We start from the raw sequence: 24,146 nt of genomic DNA, 5'->3' as shown, positions 1-24,146 counted from the left end.
TGAGCTGTAATTCTGGGAGAAACCCAGATCCCACCAGGAAGCTGGCATCCCTATCTGACTCTCAATACCTTATATCCCAAAAATCTTGTTGGTCTCTCAGGAGTTACTGGATTTGAATCTAATCATTCTCAACACCAGTTGCTGGAAGACAAACAAGCCAGAAAAGGCTTTTCTGTCTTGCTTGGGGGCTTTAGGAAGAAGATGCAGGATAACTGGATTCTCATTGTGATCCAGCAGCTCTTTATCTTATCTGTAGGGACTGAGTTATAAAATGCACTGGAGAAGGAAGGAAGCAATCAAATTTTATTCACTGTCACTGTCCTCACCTAAAGCCAAAATTCAGGACTGTCTTATAGGATGAGGTCAAAGAGAAATCTGTTTTTTTGGAGAAGGTTCTGGGGAAAGGGTGTCAGGATAAAGCCCCACCATCATCTCCCAAACTCAAACCAAAAATGGCTGCTATATAACAAAGCATCGGAGGAAGGCCCCAATTCAGACCCCAGACGAGCTCATTGCCTTGAGACGGTCACCATACATATCCAGAAACTGAAGGATCACAGCATTGGTCCATCCAAAACCCTCCTGTAAGGAGAGATAAGAAACTTCAGGAGAGGCACTTTGTTCCCCCACCCCTTCAGAGGGAGGAACATTTCTGGAGACCCAGCTTGGGAGCCCATAACCTTCTTCCCAGCTCCAGGTTGGGAAATACCTGGAGATTTGCGGGGTGAGAACTGAGGAGGGTAAGGTGTGGGAACAAGGGACCTCAGCAATGTATAATGCTATAGAGTCCACCTTCCAAAGCTGATGGTTTCTCCAGTTGTAATCCAGCCATCACCTGGTGGTTGGCAACCCAGATGCTCTCAACCATGTTTTATTTTGGGCAGAGAAAACAGCCTCACCTGTACTTCATATTCACCACCAGAGCCTGGTTTCCCATCTCCTTCCACATCATACTACAGAAAGAAAGAAAGCAAGAGGGCGAGAATTTTTGGCATCAAAAGGGTTGCCATGAAGGAGACTTTTGCCCAGGCACAATGATAAAGGCATTATGCATAAAGTGTAGAACTTCTAGATGGAAGTAGGATTACATGCAAATTTAATTAAAGTTTATAATAGAATAGATCATAGATTGTATTAGAATTAGGTAAAGATAATAGTAGAACTATTATATATTGTTTGTATGTATCTTTCTGTTCATTCCTTTTTCTTTCCCTTTTCCTTTTTTCCTCAAAATTAATAAATATTATTAAGGAGACCCAAGGTGGATTGTTGTTATTGTTAATTAAATTTACTGAATCTTCCCATTCCATCCCAAGTCAGGCTCTGGGCGATTTATATCAGATAAAACAATACATGGATTAATAGCAAAACAACAATATATAAGTAAAACAATAACATTTCAGGAAGTCTGATGGCGTCCTGCTGAGTATTCTTCTTCCAGGCTATCAGAGCAAAACAGCATGGTGGGGGTGGGGAGAGAAAAACTTCTGGGGAGGGGATGGGGAAAAGGAAGGAGCCAGCTGTCACTGTCCTCAATCAAAAGCCTGGTGGAACATCTCTGCCTTGCAGGTCCTGCAGAATTGCATAAGGTCCTGACAGGCCCAGATGCCAACTGGCAGAGAGTTCCACCAGTTACACGGAGGAAGTCCATAAAATCAACAGGACGGGACATTCAATAAACAATACAACAGGATTTGGGTTGTAGAACCAACTGGAAATGTAAAAACAGAAACTGAAGCAAATTGTTAGCATGACACCTTAAACAAAGCAAAATTATATAGCATGATCCTGCTTGCAGCAAACCACACACAGGAGCAGGCCTTGAATTCAACAGGAGCTCACAGGAGTGCAGTTCCTGAACTTTTCTGAGGGTTCCCCCTCTTCCTCCCCACCTACCTTGTCCATTGAATAGTAAGTGCAGCTGCATAGCAATTCCTGGATGAGCTCCACCACCTATTTTTCTACAAAATGACCCCTGCACAGGAGTATAGACCACAGTCCCTAATAACTCTGTGAATCATTTTGTACAGTGCTACTTTATTATCTCTGTAGAAAAGCCCTCTTGAATAATCAAATGCTGCATCGCTTGCAGAGCAGGGGAGTGTGGCACAGGAATCCCACGCAGGAGGAAACTGCTCTTCCTTCTCCTCCCACTTCCCCCCAAACAGCGTTCTCAGGAGTCAAATACCCTTCTTCAACTTTATTTATTTTATTAGAATTGGGTTTTCAAAAATCCTAACCCTTATTCCAAGGAGTTTTATCTGTGGGAAAGTACGTTAACATGAGAGAGAAAAATGACCGGTCAAGGTGAGCTTCATGTCAGGATTCAAACCTACGCTGGGGCCGATCGGAAAACATTGGGAGGTTCCAAACTAAGCCTCTTCCTATGATGGAGGCAACAGCTTCCAAATGGGTGCTCCATGAAGGTAAAAAGGTGATGCTTCCTCGATTCTTCTGAAGGATTTCCTGCTTCAACGAGATGGTAGGAAGGGAAGATTCCCTCTTTATATTGGGAAGGGAGGAAATGGGCACCAGGAAATGCATTGGCAGGCACCGTGCTGGGGATCATGGATATGAGCAGGGCTTTTTTTTGTAGCAGGAACTCCTTTGCATATTAGGCCACACACCCCCTGATGTAGCCAATCCTCCAAGAGCTTACAGAGCTCTTAGTACAGGGCTTGCTGTAAGCTTCAGAAGGATTGGCTACATCAGGTGTGTGTGGCCTAATATGCAAAAGAGTTCCTGCTACCAAAAAAAGGGCCTGGATATGAGTGAAAGGATAATGACGGTGAGGAAGGTCTGGAAGCAATTGCTAGAGTGAAAGTGAGTGAGCATGCCTGGGCACAGGGCAGGGGAGGGTGTTACATTTCTCTCTGCACTGGAACCAGATTGTTTGAATAGGATACTTCTCCATGTCTAAACTGGGAGTGCCTCTGATGAGAGAACCAAAACAGCAAGTATCCAGTATGTTCCACCAGTTTTCCTGATCCAACTGAGACAGATGGGGAAAGGTCAAAATCTCTCTTCTGCCTTCTCAGACATCCAGTATTCTGGAAGTGTTATCTGCAGGGCTGGCCCTTCAATAGGCAAACTAGGTGATTGCCTAGGGCGCCAGCCTTCTGGGTGAGCTGAATTGGGTGCTCCCCGTGTGACTCAGTGATGTTATCAGTGTGTGTGGGGGGGCGGTGCTAGTAGTTAGGCTCAGGGTGCTAGACAGTCTATCCATGGATGGAAAGGTATTGTGTTGGTTACTATTCTATTTCTTTTTTGAGTTGTACCTTTATGGTCTGCTCTGAGCATTGAACCCTGGAAAACACACACACACACGCATGATCTAGCAATGCCAACTTCCAGGTGGGACTGGCTGGGGATCTCCACTGGCAGGGGATGGGGTTTTTTTAAAAGATTTTGTCAGATCCAGGTTAGGAAATTCCTGGAGATTTGGGGATGGAGGCTGAGGAGGACAGGGGCCTCAATGGGGTACAATGCCATGAAATCCACCCTCCAAAACATCCATTTTTCTCCAGGGCAACTAATTTCTGTAGCCTGGAGATGAGTTGTAATTCAGGGGGATCCGCAGGTCCCACTTGGAGGCTGGCATTCCTAGGATCCCCCAAGATTAAAGCTCATCTCCAGACTACAGAGATCAGTTCTGGAGAAAATGGATGCTTTGGAGGGGGGACTCTGTGGTTCTGTATCCCACTGTGGTCCCTGTCCTCCCCGGGCTCCATCCCCAAATCTCCAGGCATTTCCCAACCTAGAGCTACTAATCACTCCCCCACCCCGCCACCAGTTGCCCCTGGCAACCTTACCACAATCTCTCTTACACAGTGCAGATTTCAGGAGCTGGAAGGAAGTTCAGTACTGTGGGATACAGAGACCATTACCTTTTCAAACATGGCATGGTACTTCCCATAGACAGCCAGGTTCGTGTTCACCCAGTTCTGTGCCAAGTTAAAAGCCAGGTTACGAGCCCGGGGAGATGAAGACTTGTCTAGACCTAGCAAGTGTGAAGAAGAGTATCTGAAAAAATTCCAGCCATACATAGGAAGGGAAAACACATCCTCCCCAAGTGAGGAGCCTCTACAACATGGAAAATACACCTTTGGAATTCTGACACAGTGTGGTGAACATGGCCACAAAATGGCTGCTGTGAAAGGCAGAGCCAGGCAAAAAATGGCTCCCATGGCTAACTTTCAGTTGCACACTGAAGATAATAATAATACTTTATTTATATCCCGCCCTCCCCGCCGGATCATTGAGCAGCTGCACAGCCAATCAAATATCCAATATCCAATCAGAAACTTTACTGAGCAAAATCCCTACCCGGCTCCACCCACTTTCCAAAACATGTGATGGGTTGTCAGGAAAGGTGTCAGCAGGCACTATATTGCCCATGGGTGCCACACTGAAGATCCATGCTCTACAAGGATAAGGAAAAGCTACACCTCAGCTGTTGGGGACAAGGAAGGAAGTTTGTGCAGCTAGGGAAACGATCCCCCCACCCTGTGCAGATTCTATTTGCTGAGGGACATCTCTTACACTTAGGAACACTTCCTTCAGAACTGATACAAGGCCAGTTAAGGTTGTCATTAGGGTTGTCAGCTCTGGGATGGGAAACACCTGGAGATTTGGGGGGTGGAGCCTGGACAGGGTAGGGTTTGGGGAGGATGCAATGCCATAGACCCCACCCTCCAAAGCAGCCAAATGATTTTGATCATTTGGAGATCAACTGTTCTAGCGGGAGATCTCCAGGCACCGCCTGGAGGCTGGAGAACCACCGGTTCCGTGATACCAGCCTCAAAAAGCAAACCAAAGAAACATAAATTTTGAAAACTTTTAAATAATATTGAGGAATATAAATAGTATACAGTGATAAATCAAGCCACATAGAACCATCAAAGAAATTGGGAACTCCAGCAAATGAGAGGACTTTGTAAAATTGGGATATTTCATACAGGAAGTCCAAAGGTATGCCGGTGACATCAATCACAGAAGATAAATATCCAAATTTTACAAAGTCCTCTCATTCATGCCTAGCCGCACTTTGTAAAATTTGGATATTTATCTTTTGTGGTTGATGTCACCGGCATACCTTTGGACTTCCTGTATGAAATAGGTTTCTCCCTCATTTACTGGAGTTCCCAGTTTCTTTGTTAGCTTGATTTATCACTGTACACTATTTATATTACTGAATATTATTTAAAAGAATTCAAAATTTATGTTTCTTTGGTTTGTCTTTTGAGGCTGGTATCACGGAACCGGTGGTTCTCCTGACTCTACTTTGTCTGTGATTTCTCTTTGGTTGTTTATGCCACCTGGGGGCTGTAGGATTGCCAAGTCCAATTAAAAAAATATCTGGGACTTTGGGGGTGGAGCCAGGAGACATTAGGGGTGGAGCCAAGATCAAGGCTGTGACAAGCATAATTGAACTCCAAAGGGAGTTCTGGCCATCACATTTAAAGGGATGGCACACCTTTTCAATTCCTTCCTTCCATAGGAAATAATGAAGGATAGGGGCACCTTCTTTTGGGGCTCATAGAATTGGACCCCCTGGTCCAATCTTTTTGAAACTTGGAGGGTATTTTGGGGAGAGGCACTAGATGCTATACTGAAAATTTGGTGCATCGACTCCAAAACACAGCCCCCCCAGAGCCCCAGATACCTGCAGATCAATTATCCATGATTTTCTATGGGAATAAATCTCCATAGGGAATAATAGAGTTCCCAGCAGACATTTCCCTCCCCCCACCCCGCTTTCTGATGACCCTGAAGCAGGAGGAGGGTCTCCAAACCGGGGGATCCCCTGCCCCCACCTGGGGATTGGCAACCCTAGGGGGCTGGCAATCCTAGTTGTCACAGATGGGGTACCTCTCCCAAGCCATTTTGTGGCTAATCCTTACCTTTAATCACCAGATACTGCAAAGGGGCCCAAGCATTTGGAAGATCCCACTGTTCCCCTGTACTGGCTAGCGATGTGGGTATCCCATTGGTATAAGACAGAGCAGAACACTTCTGTGGGCACACAAAGTGGCATGAAACGGAGGTCATTAAGAATTCTAGCAGGACAGCAAAAAGGGGGAGTCAGAAGGAGAAGGATCAGTGGTCTAATGGGGGGGCTGATGTAAGCATGGCCGGCATCCCAAGAGACACCCTTGCAATGCAATCCCTGCAGGTCAAGTGAATCAGCGAAAAAGGCCAGGTGTTGCGGTTGAGGATTGCTTACCTCCAGATAGAGAAGAGCCCTTTCAGTAGTAGCTGGTTCCACACCACACTCTGCCCACAGAGGGGTGAGGTTGGATGGGTAAAAGGCCTCATTGTGCCTCTGTCGTGCAAGGTTGTAGTCTAGCCAGACCCCAGCATTCTCATTCCACAGAACAGCCTGGACTGCAGACACTCGGTACTCGTGGGCTGCCTGGAACCAGTTGGCTTTCTTGCTGTTTCCTTAAGAGGAGACATGATTCTTTGATGGAGTTCCTAAGACCTCTAAGGCTAGGGGGTCATACACCTTTTCCTTTTTGGAAGCTACTTCTAGTGAAAAATATCCTGAGTTACAGTTCCCTCCCACCCCCCACCCTGGGAAGGGGCATGTTACCAAGTTTTATTCTGTCTTAGAAGCAGAACATGGACTAGGAAGAGTTCCAGAAATGAACCTGCCACATGAACACATGGAGCTGCTTTCTACTGAATCAGTCCAGCAGGTCGATATTGCCTAGTAATACTGGCAGCAGCTCTCCAGGGTCTCAGACAAAGGTCTTTCATATCTCCTACTGTCAAGTCGGCTGGATTCAATAACGAGTCTTTGGTTGAAACAAAGTTGCTAGTTTATTGAAAGCAGAACTGAAGACCATGATAGAGATTGAAGGACTGGGGTACATAGACATTAACCAAGCATTTAAGGTATAGATCAAAGGATTCCTACGGGCGGGGCACTCTATGCAGTATATTTTCGCACTAGGATGTTACTCCCTCGTTCCCAAGCCAAGGCCTTGGCGCTTCACACTCCCACAGACACCCGGCCTGAGAAGGTTCCACTATCTTGTTCACATATCAGCATTTCAAAGCAGGCTACATAACAAAGGCATAGCTAGGAGGGGGGGAGGAGAGTTAGCTAGCAGCATTCGGTGTTCAGTGTGAGCTACCCAGAATCCTTCACTTCTGAACCAAAGTTAGAAAATAGGTTGATCAAAGTACAGCAGACTTGACACCTACCACCACCTGATCCTTTTAGGTGGAGATGCTGGGGATTGAACCTGAGACCTCCTGCATGCCAAGCAGATGCTATCAGCTAAGAAGTCCAGAAGATTAAACAAACAAACCAACAAAAGCCTAAAGCAGATATTTTTGCAATCTTTTTTTCTGGGATGTACAAGGTAATTTATGGAAGCTGAACAAGTTACTAGTAGCCCACAAACTACCTGTGGAAGACCCCTGCTCTGGACATGATAGTTTTTAGTTTGGTGGCTTGCTACCCCAGCTTCAGATAGGCCTAGGAGTGCCAACCTCCAGGTTGGACCTAGGGATCCCCCAGGATTACAGCTCATCTCCAGACTACAAAGATTAGTTCACCTGGAGAAAATGGATGCTTTGGAGGGTAGACTCTATGACATGGTATTCAACTGAGGTCCCTGTCCTCTTCAGGCTCCACCCCCAAATCTCTATTGTTTCCCAACAGGGATCTGGCAACCCTACCTCCCATCCCCCACAGGTGGCCAGGGAGGATCTGTCAATTCACCAGAGCTTGCCTCTGGGTAGTTCTGATCAGAGAAATGGGTTGCAAGCAGGGGTGGAATTCTAGCAGGAGCTCCTTTGCATATTAGGCCACACACCCCTGATTTAGCCAATCCTCCAAGAGCTTACAAAAAAGAGCCCTGTAAACTCTTGGACGATTGGCTACGTGAGGGATGTGTGGCCTAATATGCAAAGGAGCTCCTGCTAGAATTCTACCCCTGGTTGTGAGTAACCAAGACCATCCTCAGGAAGAGGCCTCAATACCTCGCTTGCTTTTAGGCAGAGCACATGGGCTATTGTCCTGCTTGAGATGGCCCCGGCTACACCAGTCTTGTCAGATCATGGATGCTAAGCAGGGTCAGCCCTGATTGGAACGTGGATGGGAAACCCCTGAGGAAATCCAGGGTTGTGACAAATAATCAGGCAATGGCAAACCACCTCTGAATGTCTCTTGCCTAGAAAACCATATGGGATCGCTGTAAGTCGGTGGCACCATAACTTGGTGGCACTTTCCACCACACACAGACTTCTCACCCAGAGCCTTATAAAAGGAGGCCAGCAGCTGCTCGACTCTGCAAAGGATGGCGTTCAAATCAACAGGTACCACCGCGCTGGTCTGAGTGTCTTTCCGTGTGGCCGGCAGGGGAGGCGGCCCTGGTAGGAACCAACGTGACGAGAAATCCCAGCCAGACTCTGCTGCACCTTTCAGCTCTGCCCAAAGATTCTGCTGGGCTTCTGCATGAAAAAGTCAGGAGGGTGGGGGGGGCGGGGGAAGTTGATGGTTGGTAATACAAGCAAAGCCTTCAGCATCCTCAGACAGAACCCCGATTTTAGTTCCCGTTCTTTTCCCTGGCAAAGAAATGTAAACAGTCCTCTCCCATGCCAGGGTACAATAAACGGCAAGCTAATGCATAGTAAACCACTTGGCGAGTGTTAAGATTGCCAGTCTCCAGGCGGTAGCTGGAGATCTCCCGGAATTGCCACTGGTCTCCAGCTGACAGAGAACAGTTCCCCTGCAATAAATGGCCACTTTGGAAGTTAATATCTATGGTATTATACTCTCCCCTACCCAAACCTCACCTTCTCCAGGCTCCATCCCCTAAATCCTCATTTCCCAACCCAGAGCTGGCAACCCCAAGGCTGGAGCACCTATCCCACCTATCCCACAAGGAATGGGGTGCTTCTAAGTTTAGACGAAGGGCTTGACATGAAAAGGATTTATAAAATTATAGCCGGTGGGAATAGAGAGTTTTTTTTTCTCTGCTGCCAATATTACTAAACCCACAGCTTCCCTAGTAAGACAGGTATTTTATTTATTTATCATATTTATGTGCTGCTTTTCTCCTGGAACACAAGGACTCCAAGTGGCTTACAGACATCAAAGTAAGAAACAGGATAATCACTCAAAAATACTGCATCAAGACATTCATTGCTCACTGCCTTGTTATGACAGAATTGGAGAGAAATACTACAGCAGTAAAAGAGACAAACGTTAGAAAAGCTGTCAGTCCTCTAGTAGCCTCTCTGTTCCTAGTTCAAGGTAGCAGATCTTTATACCATCTCTACTTTATACCAACGGGTACCTTCATCCATGCCCACTGCCAGTTCCACATCTGTACTGTAGGATTCTGGTCTGAGAAATAAGAGGAAATAGGAGAATGTGCTTATTATTGGCAAGGATATAGAACCAGCATCTGGGACCAGCGCCAGTTTAAAGAACAGCACTGGGATTGTCCAACAACCGTGACAACAATTTCCCCCCACCTCACCTGGGCTCCCCGACTCTGATGTTGTAGCGATTTAAGAGGTACTTCTTGCCTGCGGCGGTGACATTGACAGCTCGGTGCTCCTGCCAAAACTGGTACTCAGCCTCTAGAAGATGAATGTTGTCTCTGGGAAAAGGGCAAGGTTGTTAGCTATGAATCACAACTATTGTAAGCCTGGAGAGGAGGCGGCTGAGAGGTGATAGGATCACCATCAAGTACTTGAAGGGCTGTCATCTAGAGGATGGTGTGGAATTGTTTTCTGTGGCCTCAGAAGGTAGGACCAGAACCAATGGGTTGAAATTAAATCAAAAGAGTTTCCGACTCAACATTAGGAAGAACTTCCAGACCATTAGAGCAGTTCCTCAGTGGAACAGGCTTCCTTGGAAGGTGGTGGGCTCTCCTTCCTTGGAGGTTTTTAAACAGAGGCTAGATGGCCATCTGACAGCAATGAAGATCCTGTGAATTTAGGGAGAGGTGTTTGTGAGTTTCCTGCATTGTGCAGGGGGTTGGACTAGATGACCCTGGAGGTCCCTTCCAACTCTATGATTTTATGATTCTATGGGAGAGTGCCCAGCATAATCTGGAAGAGAGGGGTACCATTTGGATGCACAAAATCAGAGTGCAGAGACTTGAGAATTAGGAAAGTTGGGGGGGAGGTGCAGCCCCCTCCTTCATGCCTACCACGTCATCCTTGCCTGACATCTTTAAGCACACTGCAGCAAGTCCCACATGCTTGATATGTTTCCCAGACTCTCACAAGAGTTCAGGAAACCTGTTGAGCATGTGTGGCTTTTAGGGTTGTCAGCTCTGAGTTGGGAAACACCTGGAGATTTGGGAGGATGGAGTTTAGGGACAGCAGTGTTTGAGGGTAGGCAGGAAGGACCTCCGCTGGGTATAATGCCATAGAGTCCATACAGCAGCCATTTCATCCAGGAGAACTGATCTTGGTCTTCTGGTCAACTGTAGCAACTGGCAACACTGCTTGTCATGCTGTGTTTACAGATGCCTGAGGAATAGGGTTGCCAGGTCCGACTCAAGAAATATCTGAGGACTTTGGGGGTGGAGCCAGGAGCAAGGCTGTGACAAGCATAACTGAACTCCAAAGGGAGTTCTAGCCATCACATTTAAAGGGACCACACGCCTTTGAAATGCCTTCCCTCCATTTGGAAATAATGAAGGATGGGGCTCATAGAATTGGAACCCCTAGTCCAATCTTTTTGAAACTTGGGGGTTGTTTTGAGGATAGACACCAGATGCCATGCTGAAAATTTGGTGCCTCTACATTAAAAACCCCAGCCCCCCAGAGCCCCCAATACCTATGGATTGATTCTCCATTATGCCCTATGGGAACTAGTCTTCATAAGGCAGGGGTGGCCAATGGTAGCTTTCCAGATGTTTTTTGCCTACAACTCCCATCAGCCCCAGCCATTGGCCATTTTGACAGGGGCTGATGGGAGTTGTAGGCAAAAAAACATCTGGAGAGCTACCGTCGGCCACCCCAGCCATAGGGTCTAATGGAATGCCCAGCAGACATTTCCTTTCCCCTCACCCCACTTTCTGATGACCCTGAAGTGGGGGGAGGACCTCCAAACCAGGGGATCTTCTGCCCCCAACTGTGGATTGGCAACCCTACTGTGCCCAGGAGGAAGGGAGAGGTAGCCACGGTAGACGCTTCAAGCAGCACCCTTTTTTTTTTAACTACCATTGCCAAAGCTGTGCTCCACCCATCTCAACTTCCCTCATGGAGCCACCTCAGGCAGACTCTGGGGAGTGAGGGATAGAAATCCTTTAAATATAAACAAGTTGAGAACATGTAGGCCCACCTCTGCGACCCTCCTGCTCACCCGTTTGCTAGAAAGGCCCTCACAAGTTTTTTTTAAAGCTAGGGCTGCCTTCACAGTGTTAGGAAATTCCTGGAGATTTGGGGGTGCACCCTGGGGGCAGGGAGTAGGGCTGGGAGACGGTAGAGACCTTAGCAGGGTACAATGCCGTAAAGTCCACCCTCTCAAATAGCCGTTTTCTGCAGAGAAACTGATCGGGTTGCTAACCTCCAAGTGAGGCCTTGAGATCTCCTGCTATTACAACTGATCTTCAAGTGACAGAGATTAGTTTCCCTGGAGAAAATGGTTGCTTTGGAGGGTGGGTTTTATGGCGTTGTTCCCTGCTGAGGAACTTCCCCTTCCCCAAACCCCACCCTCCCTGGGCTCCACCCCCAAAATCTCCAGCTATTTCCCCATTTGGAGCTGACAGCTCTAGGAACTGATCTCTGTAATCTGGAGATGAGTCATAATTCCAGATCTCCAGGCCTCACCCGGAAGTTGGTAACTGTTTAAAGCCCCCCCTCCCAATATTGTTTGCATTTTCACATAGAGAGGAAGAACCAGGTGTGTTACCTGAGAAAGGCCATGTCATTGGTGTGTTTCAAGTAACTCTCTACCATGAGGGTAAGGAAGGGTGGCTGGCTCCGTCGCTCATAATAGATGCGGCCTCCATTGGGGATGTGCCCAAATCTGTTACCAAGAAGCAAAAGTTGCAGCAGTGGAGTACAGATTCTGTGGGTTACATGGGGTTCATACATCTGAACATGGCCCAGGTTGTCCCCCAATGCAGGTACAAAAACCTTTGCTTAGACCAAGGATGGCCAAACTGTGGCTCGGGAGCCACACGTGGCTCTTTTGCACATATTGTGTGGCTCTTGAAGCCCCCACTGCCCTGTCGGCCAGCTTGGAGAAGGTATTTCTCTCTTTAAATCACTTGTTCAATCTAAGCCAGCTGGCAGCTTGGAGAATGCATTTAAAGTTAAAGTTGCTTTCTTTCTGGGGGGGTGGGCTCCCTCTGGGTATCCTACCCCCCCAGGGAAAGTGTATACGCAATACATAGCCTCTCCTCTCCCGGTGTAGTGAACGCCGCGTGGTCACTGTCTGGCTATGCCTGGCAGATGGTCACTGCAATGGCCTCTCCTGCATTACTGCATCCGTAGCAACACCTTCTCGATGGTCCCCCCCGTTTTTCACAGAGTTTGCTACGTCATGGTGCGACCGAATTGTCCGGCGGTATAACCGGATGGGTAGGCTGGGCCCACCAACCTCGCTAGCCTACGAGAAGGAAAACTCTAACATCAAACCCGGGCAGATAGAGCTTGTTAATGTAACACCTACCACCTGGAGGACTCGCTGCCGGCGTCCCGGCTTACTGGGCCATGGCAGATGACCCCCAGGCGAAAGGGTGGAGCCAGTACCGTGCACACTGGGCTTCACCTAAAAAATTCCTCTGCGCAGGCCTGAAGGGCATATCCACATACACAACCCACAATGCATCAAGTCCTGCAGCGATGGGCAAGGGGCGAAACGGCAGGTGGAAGGTGCCACTGGAAGCCGCAGTCCCGATCCTGCATGTAGGCGGTTCAGGGTATTGGTCGCCTGATGCTAACCCGGAGACGAAAGCATTTTTCGGCAGCACCCTGAACGACCAAGCAGCCTTATCTAGGGACAGCACTGCTTGCTCCACACGGAGAGGGGCCTAGAAAAGGTGGCCTAAACAAAGCTCGTCTCCTCCACCCCAGTTGGCTAGCCGCGGTCAACGGGCATCCTTACTTGCGGTCAAAAAATAACAACAAAGAAAAGGCATGCACCTGCTTCACAAAGTGTGCAAAGACTAAAGCTTGCGTGTTGGAACATCAGAACCATGCTCGACACAGTAGATCAACCATCCCCAGTGGTCTGACCTAGCCTCAGATCGCAAAGCATGGAGGCACACCATCCACCAGGCTGTCTCTTCTTTTGAGAACGCACGCATAGCTGGTCTTGAGGACAAAAGGAGATTGAGGAAGAATCGCACTGCTACAGCACCAACCCTAAATCAGACTTTTCCCTGCAGCCACTGTGGCCGGACCTCCCTGTCCCGCATTGGTCTTGTCAGCCACCAGCGAGCCTGCAGCAGACGTGGACTATTGCACCCTTCTTAAATCTTCGTTCGCGAAGCCAAGCCGAGAGAGAGAGTGCTTTCTTTCTACCTCTCCTGCCCCATCTATTTGCTTTCCTCCCTTCCTCCCTCTCTTCCTTCCTGTCTTGTGGCTCTCAAACATCTGATGTTCATGTCTTGCAGCTCTCAGACATCTGACATTCATGTCTTACAGTTCTCAGGCATCTGACATTCATGTCTTATAGCTCTTAGACATCTGACATTCATGTCTTGTGGCTCTCAGACATCTGGCGTCTATTCTATGTGGCTCTTACGTCAAGCAAGTTTGGCCACCCCTGGCTTAGACATTTCCTCCTCTTTGTCAAGCACTCTGATTTCATAGAGAGGAAGATGGCTGAAATATGGTAAAGTAATGGCTCTGGGTATCATTCACTTGCAACTCCCCTTTTTCTCACGTCCCTGTAGCCATCTGGCAGAGGATGTTTACCTAACGGAATTGTCTTGCTTTGTTTTAGTACCAACACTCCCCCTAAATATCCCAGGCCTCTGTGGGTCTTATCTTGGTCACAGGTTGGCATTAGAAGGCTATGGCTAGGTAGAGGAAAATTACTGCTTTGCCCTTTGAACTCAGAATTCCAAACGTGTCTGTGTGTATCTATATAGCTGGCTGTAACCGTATTTTCTTTAGTCTTCTTAAAGACAACATCTTATCTGCAACATGGAGTTTCAATAAAGAATTAACTTTGATTAAAAACAAAGGAGTCTATTCTTGAACTACCTGTGCTTGACACTCTTCATGGCATCAGGAAAATTTAGCCCTCTGCCCTCCCCTTTCCCCAGATGTCTCTTACTTGTCCACAAGGTAAAGGAAGTTCTGGATCATGCCCTGAGCTGTGGCGACCATATCAGACAGCAGCAGGCCCTCAATCACCCAGAAGGAATCCCTGAAGGAAGAGGGTGGGCCTTAACCACTTACCATTTCAATGGGAAAAGTTTGTAGCATTTCAGAATCCTTGAGAAAAACAGCAGCAACAGACCCTTCCCACATTCCATGCTTGCTGGCATTGCACAGGAAGTGATGTCATCACACCAAGACTCTTTGGTATTTGGGCAAAAACTTTATGGTAGAAACCAGTTTTACCATAGAGTTTTTGTACAAATGCCAGGCTATGTTGCTGGCATGATATCACTTCTTGTGCAACACCGGCAATATTAGGCCTTTCTCTTTCTCCCTCCCCCCAGTCCCCTGGCAACCCTACTGGGGGGTGAACCTGGAACCTTCTGCATGCCAAGATGATGCTCTACCACTGAGCCACAGCCCCTCCATAGAAGCTTCTGGGCATGCCACACACCCCTTGCCTCCTGCCCCTACCCCCACCCCCAAGGCTATATTTGCTCCTTACCAATAATAGTATTCAATGAACCGACCCCCTGGCACTATCAACGGGTTAGGCACATACATCAGGGAGTAACGTTCAGGGCTGATTTTTACCTCCGCTGGGATCTGAAATGTAAAGTGGTTTATTTATTTACATATATAATCTGCCTTTATTAAAAAGACTCAAGATGGTATATGTAGAGTTCCCATCCAAGCTGAAATTACTTCTATACTTGGGCCCTTTTGTATTGGTAGAGAATGCCTTTTCCACCACCACCAGCAAGCAAAATTAAAATCATGTTTCCATGGGGCACTTAATGTAAGATAATATTTCCCCATTCAAATTGGGCAATGCAATTCCAGCTGCTACCATTTTTACTTGGAAGTGCCCCAGTCAGGCAAAGGTGCTGTTTTCCCGTGCAACTATCTCTTTAAATCTGTCACCTTCCCTCTTTGCTGCTTCACTGAGCTTCTGCTTCTCATCTTAATGACTTCCCCTTTGGTAGCCTGCTGCTGCATTGCCCACTCAGTTCTGGTTGGGGAATCCTTTTCTTTTTGCAGCCAAAATCATGGCTTGTTAATATTCTTCCTTTCTTTTTTAAAATAAGAGTAATTGCAATTATGAAGAAAGGTAGTGGTACAGTCTCATCGGATCTCAGAAGTTAGGCAGGGTGGGAAGCTGGATGGGAGACCACCAAGGAAAACTCTGCAGAGGAAGGCAATGGCAAACCTTCTCAGCTTCTCACTTGTCTTGGAACTCTCTTACTGGGGCTACTGTAAATTGGAAACCTCCTTCCTTGGAGGTTTTTAAACAGAGGCTAGATGGCCATCTGACAGCAATGAAGATCCTGTGAATTTAGGGGGAGGTATTTGTGAGTTTTCTGCATTGTGCAGGGGGTTGGACTAGATGACCATGGAGATCCCTTCCAACTCTATGATTCTATGACTTAACAGCACTTACTTAATATGTAACTGTGCAGTTACGAAATTACATTGATGAAAAATAAAATAATGAGTCACTGATTTGATTTCAAAGAGAAAAGCGATAATGGGGGGGGGGACCAACCCAACAACAACCCATTTTCCATAACAACTGACTGATTCAAGTGATTAACAAAGCTGAGAAGCAGAAATAGCAAAGAAGGAAAGGACAAAATTTAAAGGGACAGTAGCTCTTATAAGCTTTACTATCACTATGGTAGTGTTGCCAATCCCCAGTTGGGGGAAGGGGATCCCCGGTTTTGAGGCCCTCCCCCAGCTTCAGGATTATCAGAAAGTGGAGGTGGGGAGAGAGGGAAATGTCTGCTGGGCACTCCATTGTACCCTATGGAGACTGGACCCCATAGGGTATAATGGAGAATTAATCTGTGAGTATCTGGGGCTCTGGGAGGAGGCCGTTTTTTGAGGTAGAGGCACCAAATTTTCAGCATAGCATCTGGTGGATCTCCTCAAAACACCCTCCAAGTTTCAAAAAGATTGGACCGGGGTGCCCCCATCCTCCATTATTTCCAATGGAGGGAAAGCATTAAAAAGGAACTCCCTTTGGAGTTCAACAGTGCTTGTCACAACCTTGCTCCTGGCTCCACCTCAAAAGCTCCAGATATTTCTTGAGTTAGACCTGGCAACCCTAAGACTTGTGCATGAAGACTGCTTCATTCTGCATCCCCTGACCCATTGTACCCTAATTCATTAGGTGCAACCAGCCTCCAGTTCTGGTTCTTCTTCAGGATTACCTTCCTTCCCAGCTGTTTCCACTTCGCATTTAAGTCCAGGGCCCACGACTCCAGTTTTGGATCTGAAATCCTGTTCAGGAGCTGAGGGCTAGAAAAAACCAGAGAGAAAAAGAATCAGAGAAACAGAAGGACTCAACAAGACCAGAAGGAAGGTTTAACCTTTTCCCTCATGCCATTTCCTGGCCTCAAACACCCCATCCCCAAGTTACCATTGTCACCAGTGGAAAACAGTATGCAGGTTGCCCCTACATTTTCCAGAAATAACAAATGCACCATGGGGAAGGCTAGGAGGCTGGGAAAGCAGTTAAATCTACAATCCAATTTTCACTCATTAAATGCTTGTGAGTTGCATTCAGTAACATTTGTTTTCCTTTAAAAAGCTCTCAAAAGGGTCTTCAGTAGGCTTGCCAGCCCTTAGGTCTGAGAGAGGGATCTCCCAGTTTTTCAGGCTCCACGCTGCTGCCAGGCAGCTGGCTGGTGGGGGGATGCCCTTCCCTAACAGCCATGATATGCCTTTAAATCTTGGCAGGTTTAGAAAAAACTTGCAAACTGTGTTTTGGAATGTGTATGTTTGCCTTTAAATCTGGATGGGATGGCGTTAGCAGGCAGAGCCACATGGCTCTTCCTGATGAGTGTGAGACAGAGGAAGAGAGCACAGTCCCTCCGTTTTGCAGTCATTTTAGAAGTCATTTGTAAAGTAAAATGGATAGTAAAGAGTTAACTAGAACCTGATTATGTGATGGAGGCAAACTCCACCCCCTAGACTTCTGTCTTCCTTACTTTCATTTTCCTGTTAGTCTGAAGAAGTTGGTTGAAATACAGCAGATTGTTACATTCAGCAACTCCCATGAGTGAAGCAATTTATACCATTGCCCACAAGATTACAAAACTGTGGGTTTGCAAATTGTGTTTATTTTGGCTGCTTTGTGAGTGTGTGTGGAAGTGCAACTGCTGGGGAACCTTTTGAAGGCAAAAAAGAGGAAGAGGAAATGAATACTGTATTCAGACTGCTGTGTTTTTTATTTTTTCTAGGGAACTTTTCATCTCCAGGCTCCACCCCCAAAGCCCCCAGGTATTTCATCAGTTGGATCTGGCAACCCTTCTCTTCAGTGATTCACCAAGGGAAAGAAATCAGGGCAGGGGAGATGGCAGCCACAAGACACTGATGGAGGAAAATGTGGAGAAAAGTTCACACATTGCAGCTCCATTGCTGGCACGTACAATTTGCTGCAGCAATGCAAACAACATGGAAGTACTCACCATGTGGAATTGACCCTAGGTTGGCTATCTTGTCCTCCCCCTCCCCCGCAAAGCCCAACCCCAAAATGTTTGTTTCCAAACAGAAAGTACTGTGGCAGGTCAGGATCCTACACCCTGTGATGCCCCCTCCCCCATCAAGTTCTCAAAAGGAAAGATTCAGGTGGGCAGCTGTGTTGGTCTGAAGCAGCAAAACAAAATTTGAGTCCACTCCAGGGGCACTTTTGTTGGTCTTAAAGGTGCCCCTGGACTCAAATTTTGTTCCAAAGAAAGAACCCTGAAGTCCCACGGTGGTGCATAGCATTTTACAAGGTTTAGCACAATGTCAAGGAATCCTTTTAAAAAGCCATCTCTATAATCTGAAGGACTATGTGGGAGAGCTGGTCTCACTTGGGAGATGCTGATGGCTACACCTGAGCATCAGTGACAAAGAAAGAAGCTTAGCACAAAGCATCTTCTACACTTCAAGAACATAAGAAGAGCCCTGCTGGATCAGACCAGTTCATCTAGTCCAGCATCCTGTCTCACACAGGTGGCCAACCAGTTCTTCTGGACAGCCAACAAGAAGGCATAGGTCTGAGACCTTCCCCTGACGTTGCTTCCTGACTGTGGGATTCAGAGGCATACAGCCTCTGAATGTGAAGTTTCTCCTCAGTCACCATGGCTAGTAGCCACTGATAGACCTCTCCTCTGTTAACCTATCTAATCTCCTTTTATTTAAGTATTTCGTACATTTTTGTGTGCATGTGTGCGTTTGCACCTGGAAGTCATGTCGACCTGTGGTGAGTGACTCCTATTGGGGGCCTGGAGGATATTCAGAGAGGTGGCTGAACAGAGCCTGCCCCTGTCCTCTCTACTGGGTATTCTAAGAAAGTTTCCCATCCAAGTACTAACCACAATTGACCCTGCTTAGCTTCCAAGATCTGACAAGACCAGGTTTGCTGGGCTATCCAGGTCAGGACCTATCTAATCACCTTTTAAAGCTCTCTATTCCTATGTCCTCTGCCAGGATGACAACTTGTATCTCACCCTTCCCGCAGGGGTGAGATGTGCATTGTTAATAATAATAATAGATTTTATTCGTATCCCGCCCTCCCCGCCTAGGCAGCTCAGGGCGGCTAACAACATTTTATACATTTAATAGATATATTAAATATAATAGATAAAAACTTTGAATTTAACAATTAAAAATTAAACATATAAAAACCAGTTAATAGATTTAAAATACATCATTTAAGTTAATTTAAATTTAAATTTATCTGGCAGTAGTAACGGTTAGTTCTGTGACGCTGATTCTGCCAGTTTAAATAGTTCGATAGTAATGTAGATGGCGGATCCTTTATTCACAGCAGTTCAGCAGTCGATGTCGATATACGCTTGTTTGAAAAGGACGGTCTTGCAGGCCCTGTGGAACTGGTCAAGGTTCCGAAGGGCCCGCACTTCCTCCGGAAGCTGATTCCACAGAGCAGGGGCCGCAGCTGAAAAGGCCCGAGCTCTGGTGTTTTGGAGCTTAATATAAGAATATAAGAGAAGCCATGTTAGATCAGGCCAATGGCCCATCCAGTCCAACATTCTGTGTCACGCAGCGGCCAAATATATATACACACACACACACACACACACTGTGGCTAATAGCCACTTGACCTCTCTCGGCCCATTGTTCTCCCTTCCTCCATTTTATCTTCACAACCCTGTGAGGTAGGCCAGTCTGAGAGAGAAGGAGTGGCCCCCAAGACTCAGTGCTGAGCAGAGATTTAAATTCATGTCTGATCATCTAACCTCTACATCACTCTGGCTCAGAGATAGGACTGTAGCTCTGTTGGGGTGAGAAGGGAAGATGACTGGGCTTGAAACTATACCGTTCTGTCCAGTCTGGGGGCACCCAGGGCTCAAACTCCTGTCCGGGGGGAGAGAAGTGGGACTCCACAAATTCTGTCAGCTGCTGCTTGGACAGGGCCCCACCAGGTGTTGTGTTCATCAGCTGCTGAAAGTGCTCCAGAACAACTTCTGGGGGAGAAAAAAAGGAAGGAGTCGTTAGATCTCTGCAGCAGTGCAATTCTGCCAATACCGACAAAAGTGTGTGTTGGAGATGGAAGCAATATGTCCCCTGCAATATTCCCTCTAAGCTGTGGAGTCTTGTGAGTGAAAATTCTAATTTGTGAGCTACTGGCATTAAAGTTGTGAGCTACTGCATAAATTAGTTTGTTCTGGGGCCAGTTTTCCTGAACTAAGACAAACATGCGTGAGCCAGAGGCTAAAAAAATGTGAGCTAACTTGGAGGGAACACAGGTTCTCTGCTATGGCTAGGGAGAGCCAGTTTGGTGTAGTGGTTAAGTGTGCAGACTCTTATCTGGGAGAACCGGGTTTGATTCCCCACTCCTCCACTTGCACCTGCTGGAATGGCCTTGGGTTAGCCATAGCTCTGGCAGAGGTTGTCCTTGAAAGGGCAGCTGCTGTGAGAGCCCTCTCAGCCCCACCCACCTCACAGGGTGTCTGTTGTGGGGGGAGAAGATATAGGTGACTGTAAGCCGCTCTGAGAGAAGGGCAGGGTATAAATCTGCAAGTCTTCGGCTCACCCATCAGAGGCCTGGTTTACACCACCACCACTTACCAGATTCAAAACAGGACATATTTTTTCTCATGGCATGAATGATCAGCAACCTAGGCCATCTGAAAGGGAGAGTCAAGAAATGCATGGAGGACCAGCTCCCCAAGTTACCCTGACCTGGATGGCCCAGGCTAGCTCAATTACATCAGTTCTCGCAAGCAAAGGGTCGTCCTTAGTTAGTTAGATAGGAAACCACCAATTGCCCAGCAATAGCAGATCAGCTCTGTATGTCTTTTGCCTTGAAAACTCCAGGAGGGGTTGCCATAAGTTGGCTGCAACATTATGACAAAAAAAAAAAAAAACGCCTGCTAAGGGCATGAATTCTAAATGGAGCCTCCATGTTTAGAGGCAATCTACCTTTGAAAACAGACTGAGAGGCAAACAGAGGAGAGCTGTTTGAATTCATGCCCTGCTTGTGGGACTTTCCTGAGGCACCTGGTTGGCCACTATGGGAAATAGACTACTGGACTCAATGGGCCTTTGGTGTGATCCAGCAGGGCTCTTAGTCCTAGAGAGGCTGGTTTGATTGTTTGACAAGTCTGGCAGCCTTGGGCTTTAAGAGAGAAATTGCTTTCATTTTTGCCTATTCAGTCAGATGCTGACCACATCCCTCCATGTTGTTCAGCCTGTTACATAACCGTAGGCTTCCAAACAATGTACATTTGGGGCATAATCCAGCAAAGCTTTCAGACTTGTTTACCAAAGCAGGAAATTCTGGTATTATGTCAGCCACATAGATCCAGGAACAATCGCCCAAGCTGACTGCATTCACACAAAACCAGGAAGAAACCATCTACAGCGATGCAGATTGGTTTTCTGAAATTTGCACAAGGTGTTTCAAACAACTTATTTTCTGTCAAGCCAATGGGTTATTTCCCCCCCCCCCGTTACACTCCCTTTACTTCTGAGATCAGCTTTGTGCCTCCCAACGGGCGTTTTTGTGTACAGGCTTTGGAGTGCTACCTCATAAGGCTTCACAGGTCCAAGTCTTTGAGCTACTCACAGGCTCTCAGCTTAACCTACGGTACTTTACAGGGCTGTTATGTGGACAAGAGGAGAAGTTATGTAAGCACTTTGGCACCGCCCACTGGGAAGAAACATGAGACATAAATGAAGTGAAGAAATAAATTACTCGAGGTGGCACATAATTCTGTCCCTTCTGATTTTACCCTCACAACATCTCTGGGAGGTAGGGCTGAGAAAATCACAGGCACAGTCACCCAATACAATTCATGGCACAGTGAAGAAGAGAGAGTTGGTTTTATATCTCACTTTTTACTACCTGAAGTTTCTAAACAATGTTGTCTGGGTTCTTTATAAGATCTGAATGAATGGTGTCCATTCCAGATTAAACAAGAGAGTTGGGGGATCTTGCACTTTGCTGGCAGGCAGGCAGGATTCCAAATGGAATGCCTTCTCCGTACCAAATTCAGAGGAGGATGGGCTGGGGCCTGGCCAGTTACCTGGGCTCTCCCGGAGTGGCATATCCACAAAGTGTTTGTCATCAGCAAAGAGCTTCGCCATCTGGACCTGCCTCAGGAGCTCTCCAGTACAATAGATCTTGCTAGGGGGAAGCAAACACACAAAGGAAATGAGTACTCAACACATCATCCGACGTTTCACAAATGAACCTACAGTCAGGTTTGTAACAGCCCTGTTGTTGTATCAAATAGCACTAGCGGAATCCCAGAGCCAGTGTGGTGTGATTTTATTATCTCTGTGCTGGTTTGCTGCTATTCACAGATCTTACCCACTGTCGGTCCAGTCTTAGCTATACTTATTGCTCACTTATGCATCTTAACTCTTATGAGCCCTTCTTGGTAACTAAACCGTTCCCGCCCCCCCCCCCCCCCCCCCAATATGTAATGCTTGAGGAAGTCTGTTTCACTGTATCTGAAGATGTGTGTGTGCACACAAAAGTTTATACCCATAATTAAACTTTGTTGATCTTAAGAGGTCCCACTGGACTCAGGCTTTGAGGTGCAGCAGTTTGAGTGTCAGACAGCTTTGTGCCAGAACCAGGTTTGGATCCCCACTATGCCATGGAAAAATGCTGGGTGACTGGGTGAGAGCCAGTTTGGTGTAGTGGTTAAGTGTGTGGACTCCTATCCAGGAGAACTGGGTTTGATTCCCCACTCCTCCACTTGCAGCTGCTGGAGGAGAAGTTATGTAAGCACTTTGGCACCCCCCACTGGGAAGAAACATGAGACATAAATGAAGTGAATAAATAAATTACTCGAGGTGGCACATAATTCTGTCCCTTCTGATTTTACCCTCACAACATCTCTGTGAGGTAGGGCTGAGAAAATCACAGGCACAGTCACCCAATACAATTCATGGCACAGTGAAGAAGAGAGAGTTGCTTTTATACCTCACTTTTTACTACCCGAAGGAGCTGCTCACAGTCACTTTCCCTTCCTCTCCCCACAACAGACACCTGGTGAGAGAGGAGGAGCTGAGAGAGCTCTGAGAGAACTGTGACTAACCCAAAGTCACCCAGAAGGCTTCATGAGAAGAGTTGGGGATCATACTCAGCTCTCTAGTTTAGAGCCTGCTGCTCTTAACTACTACGCCGCACTGGCTCTCACGAGTGAGCAACTGAACCCACCTCCCACGCCTTAGTGCTGTGTGCTACCCCCTGTGCCACACTGGCCAGCCTCACAGTCTCTTCATCTCAGTAGTTATTGGTGTCATTTACTCACCTGTCACAGGGGGGTGGGAATTGGCCTTCTGCTGCTTGCCGGACTGGTACAGCCATACAGAGGCCCAGAAGCACCCAACGGGGCAGGATTGGCATCTTGGCAGAGGTGAAAACTAGATATCTGATATAGGGAAGCACCAAGTAGACCAGCAGATAGGTCTCATCCGCACGCTATCCAGGAAGTAAAATCAAGTCTGAACAGTGGCTTTGAAGTGTAAATAAAGCATGGAGGTGTAGCCTAGTTTCTGGGAAGTCTGCCTGCCAGAGTTTACACACACCCCCTCCCAATTTGTCTGGCTATATTGGCCATTTAGGGTTCCAGGGTTCGGTGGTCTGATTGTAATAAATTGAACTCTGCTTCACAAGCCTGCACATGCGTGAAACCTGAATCCTTTACCTTACATCTGTGCCAGCGGACAGAAAATGACATAAGCATATTGGCTTCTTACAGGGGTGAGAAGCCACCAGCTAACAGTTTCAATGTCTAGTTGCAGAGGACAGCAAGAATGGGAAAAGCCCACTGGCAACCTGAAATACTGGCACTTTTCGTTTTTACACAAACTTCAAACTGCTGCAAGCAGTAGTAAATTAACACAGTGTCAATTTCAGACTTCAATTTCTTTGCGATGTTATGGCCAGGAGATAGTGAGGACTCAAATTGGGTCAAAGTGTTTACCGCTCGTTGAGAAACGGTTTGATCTAAAATGCTACCCCTTGTGGACTTGAAGCTAGTTAATTTTCAAACCGTGACACACCCCTGGATTTCAGTTGTTCCACTGAGATTGGTTGCTGAAATATGCCTGTAATGTCCAGCTTGCTGGCAATGGAAATGACTTGCTTGTAGCTAGGAGATGGGGGAAGATCTAAGTACTATTAGAGGCAAAAGAACTGAAGCCAAGTACATTGGACTGTGGAAGAAAATCTATTTTAGCCTGACTTCAACCATGTTAAGTCAGCTGAGGTCTCATTTAGGGCTGTACAAAGAGGCTGCATAGGTGAAAAAGGAATGCACTGCGTTGATAACTCAAGGGTGATTATACTAGAAAGAACT

At 46.9% G+C, this 24,146-nt stretch overlaps 1 protein-coding gene across 1 annotated transcript; it reads right to left on the bottom strand.

Moving 5' to 3' along the window:
• Positions 1–289: 289 nt before the first annotated feature.
• Positions 290–23,291, bottom strand: LOC132581732 (trehalase-like). Its single transcript, XM_060253130.1, has 15 exons — positions 23,097–23,291; positions 21,858–21,958; positions 19,646–19,793; positions 16,530–16,617; positions 14,822–14,922; positions 14,270–14,362; positions 11,891–12,007; positions 9,501–9,623; positions 9,315–9,364; positions 8,266–8,466; positions 6,227–6,444; positions 5,904–6,015; positions 3,888–4,000; positions 900–953; positions 290–582 (listed from the first exon to the last, which is right to left on the bottom strand). Exons 1-15 carry the CDS (start codon positions 23,189–23,191, stop codon positions 493–495), a joined length of 1,704 nt encoding a protein of 567 aa, XP_060109113.1. The 5' UTR covers positions 23,192–23,291; the 3' UTR covers positions 290–492.
• Positions 23,292–24,146: the final 855 nt, after the last annotated feature.

Source organism: Heteronotia binoei, chromosome 1 (assembly GCF_032191835.1).
Source record: "Heteronotia binoei isolate CCM8104 ecotype False Entrance Well chromosome 1, APGP_CSIRO_Hbin_v1, whole genome shotgun sequence".
Classification (NCBI taxonomy): domain Eukaryota; kingdom Metazoa; phylum Chordata; class Lepidosauria; order Squamata; family Gekkonidae; genus Heteronotia; species Heteronotia binoei.
Note: the sequence above shows the minus strand (reverse complement) of the source record. Positions and strands in the feature narration are given on the sequence as shown.

Bases quoted from the DNA above. Each gene is read 5' to 3' on its own strand.
- LOC132581732 (XM_060253130.1), bottom strand. From the start codon at position 23,191: ATGCCAATCCTGCCCCGTTGGGTGCTTCTGGGCCTCTGTATGGCTGTA. The intron at 9,624-11,890 runs GTAACACACCTG...CCCTTTTCCCAG, and splicing joins AATGACATGGCCTTTCTCAG to AGACAACATTCATCTTCTAG. The intron at 9,365-9,500 runs GTGAGGTGGGGG...CTTATTTCTCAG, and splicing joins ATCAGAGTCGGGGAGCCCAG to ACCAGAATCCTACAGTACAG.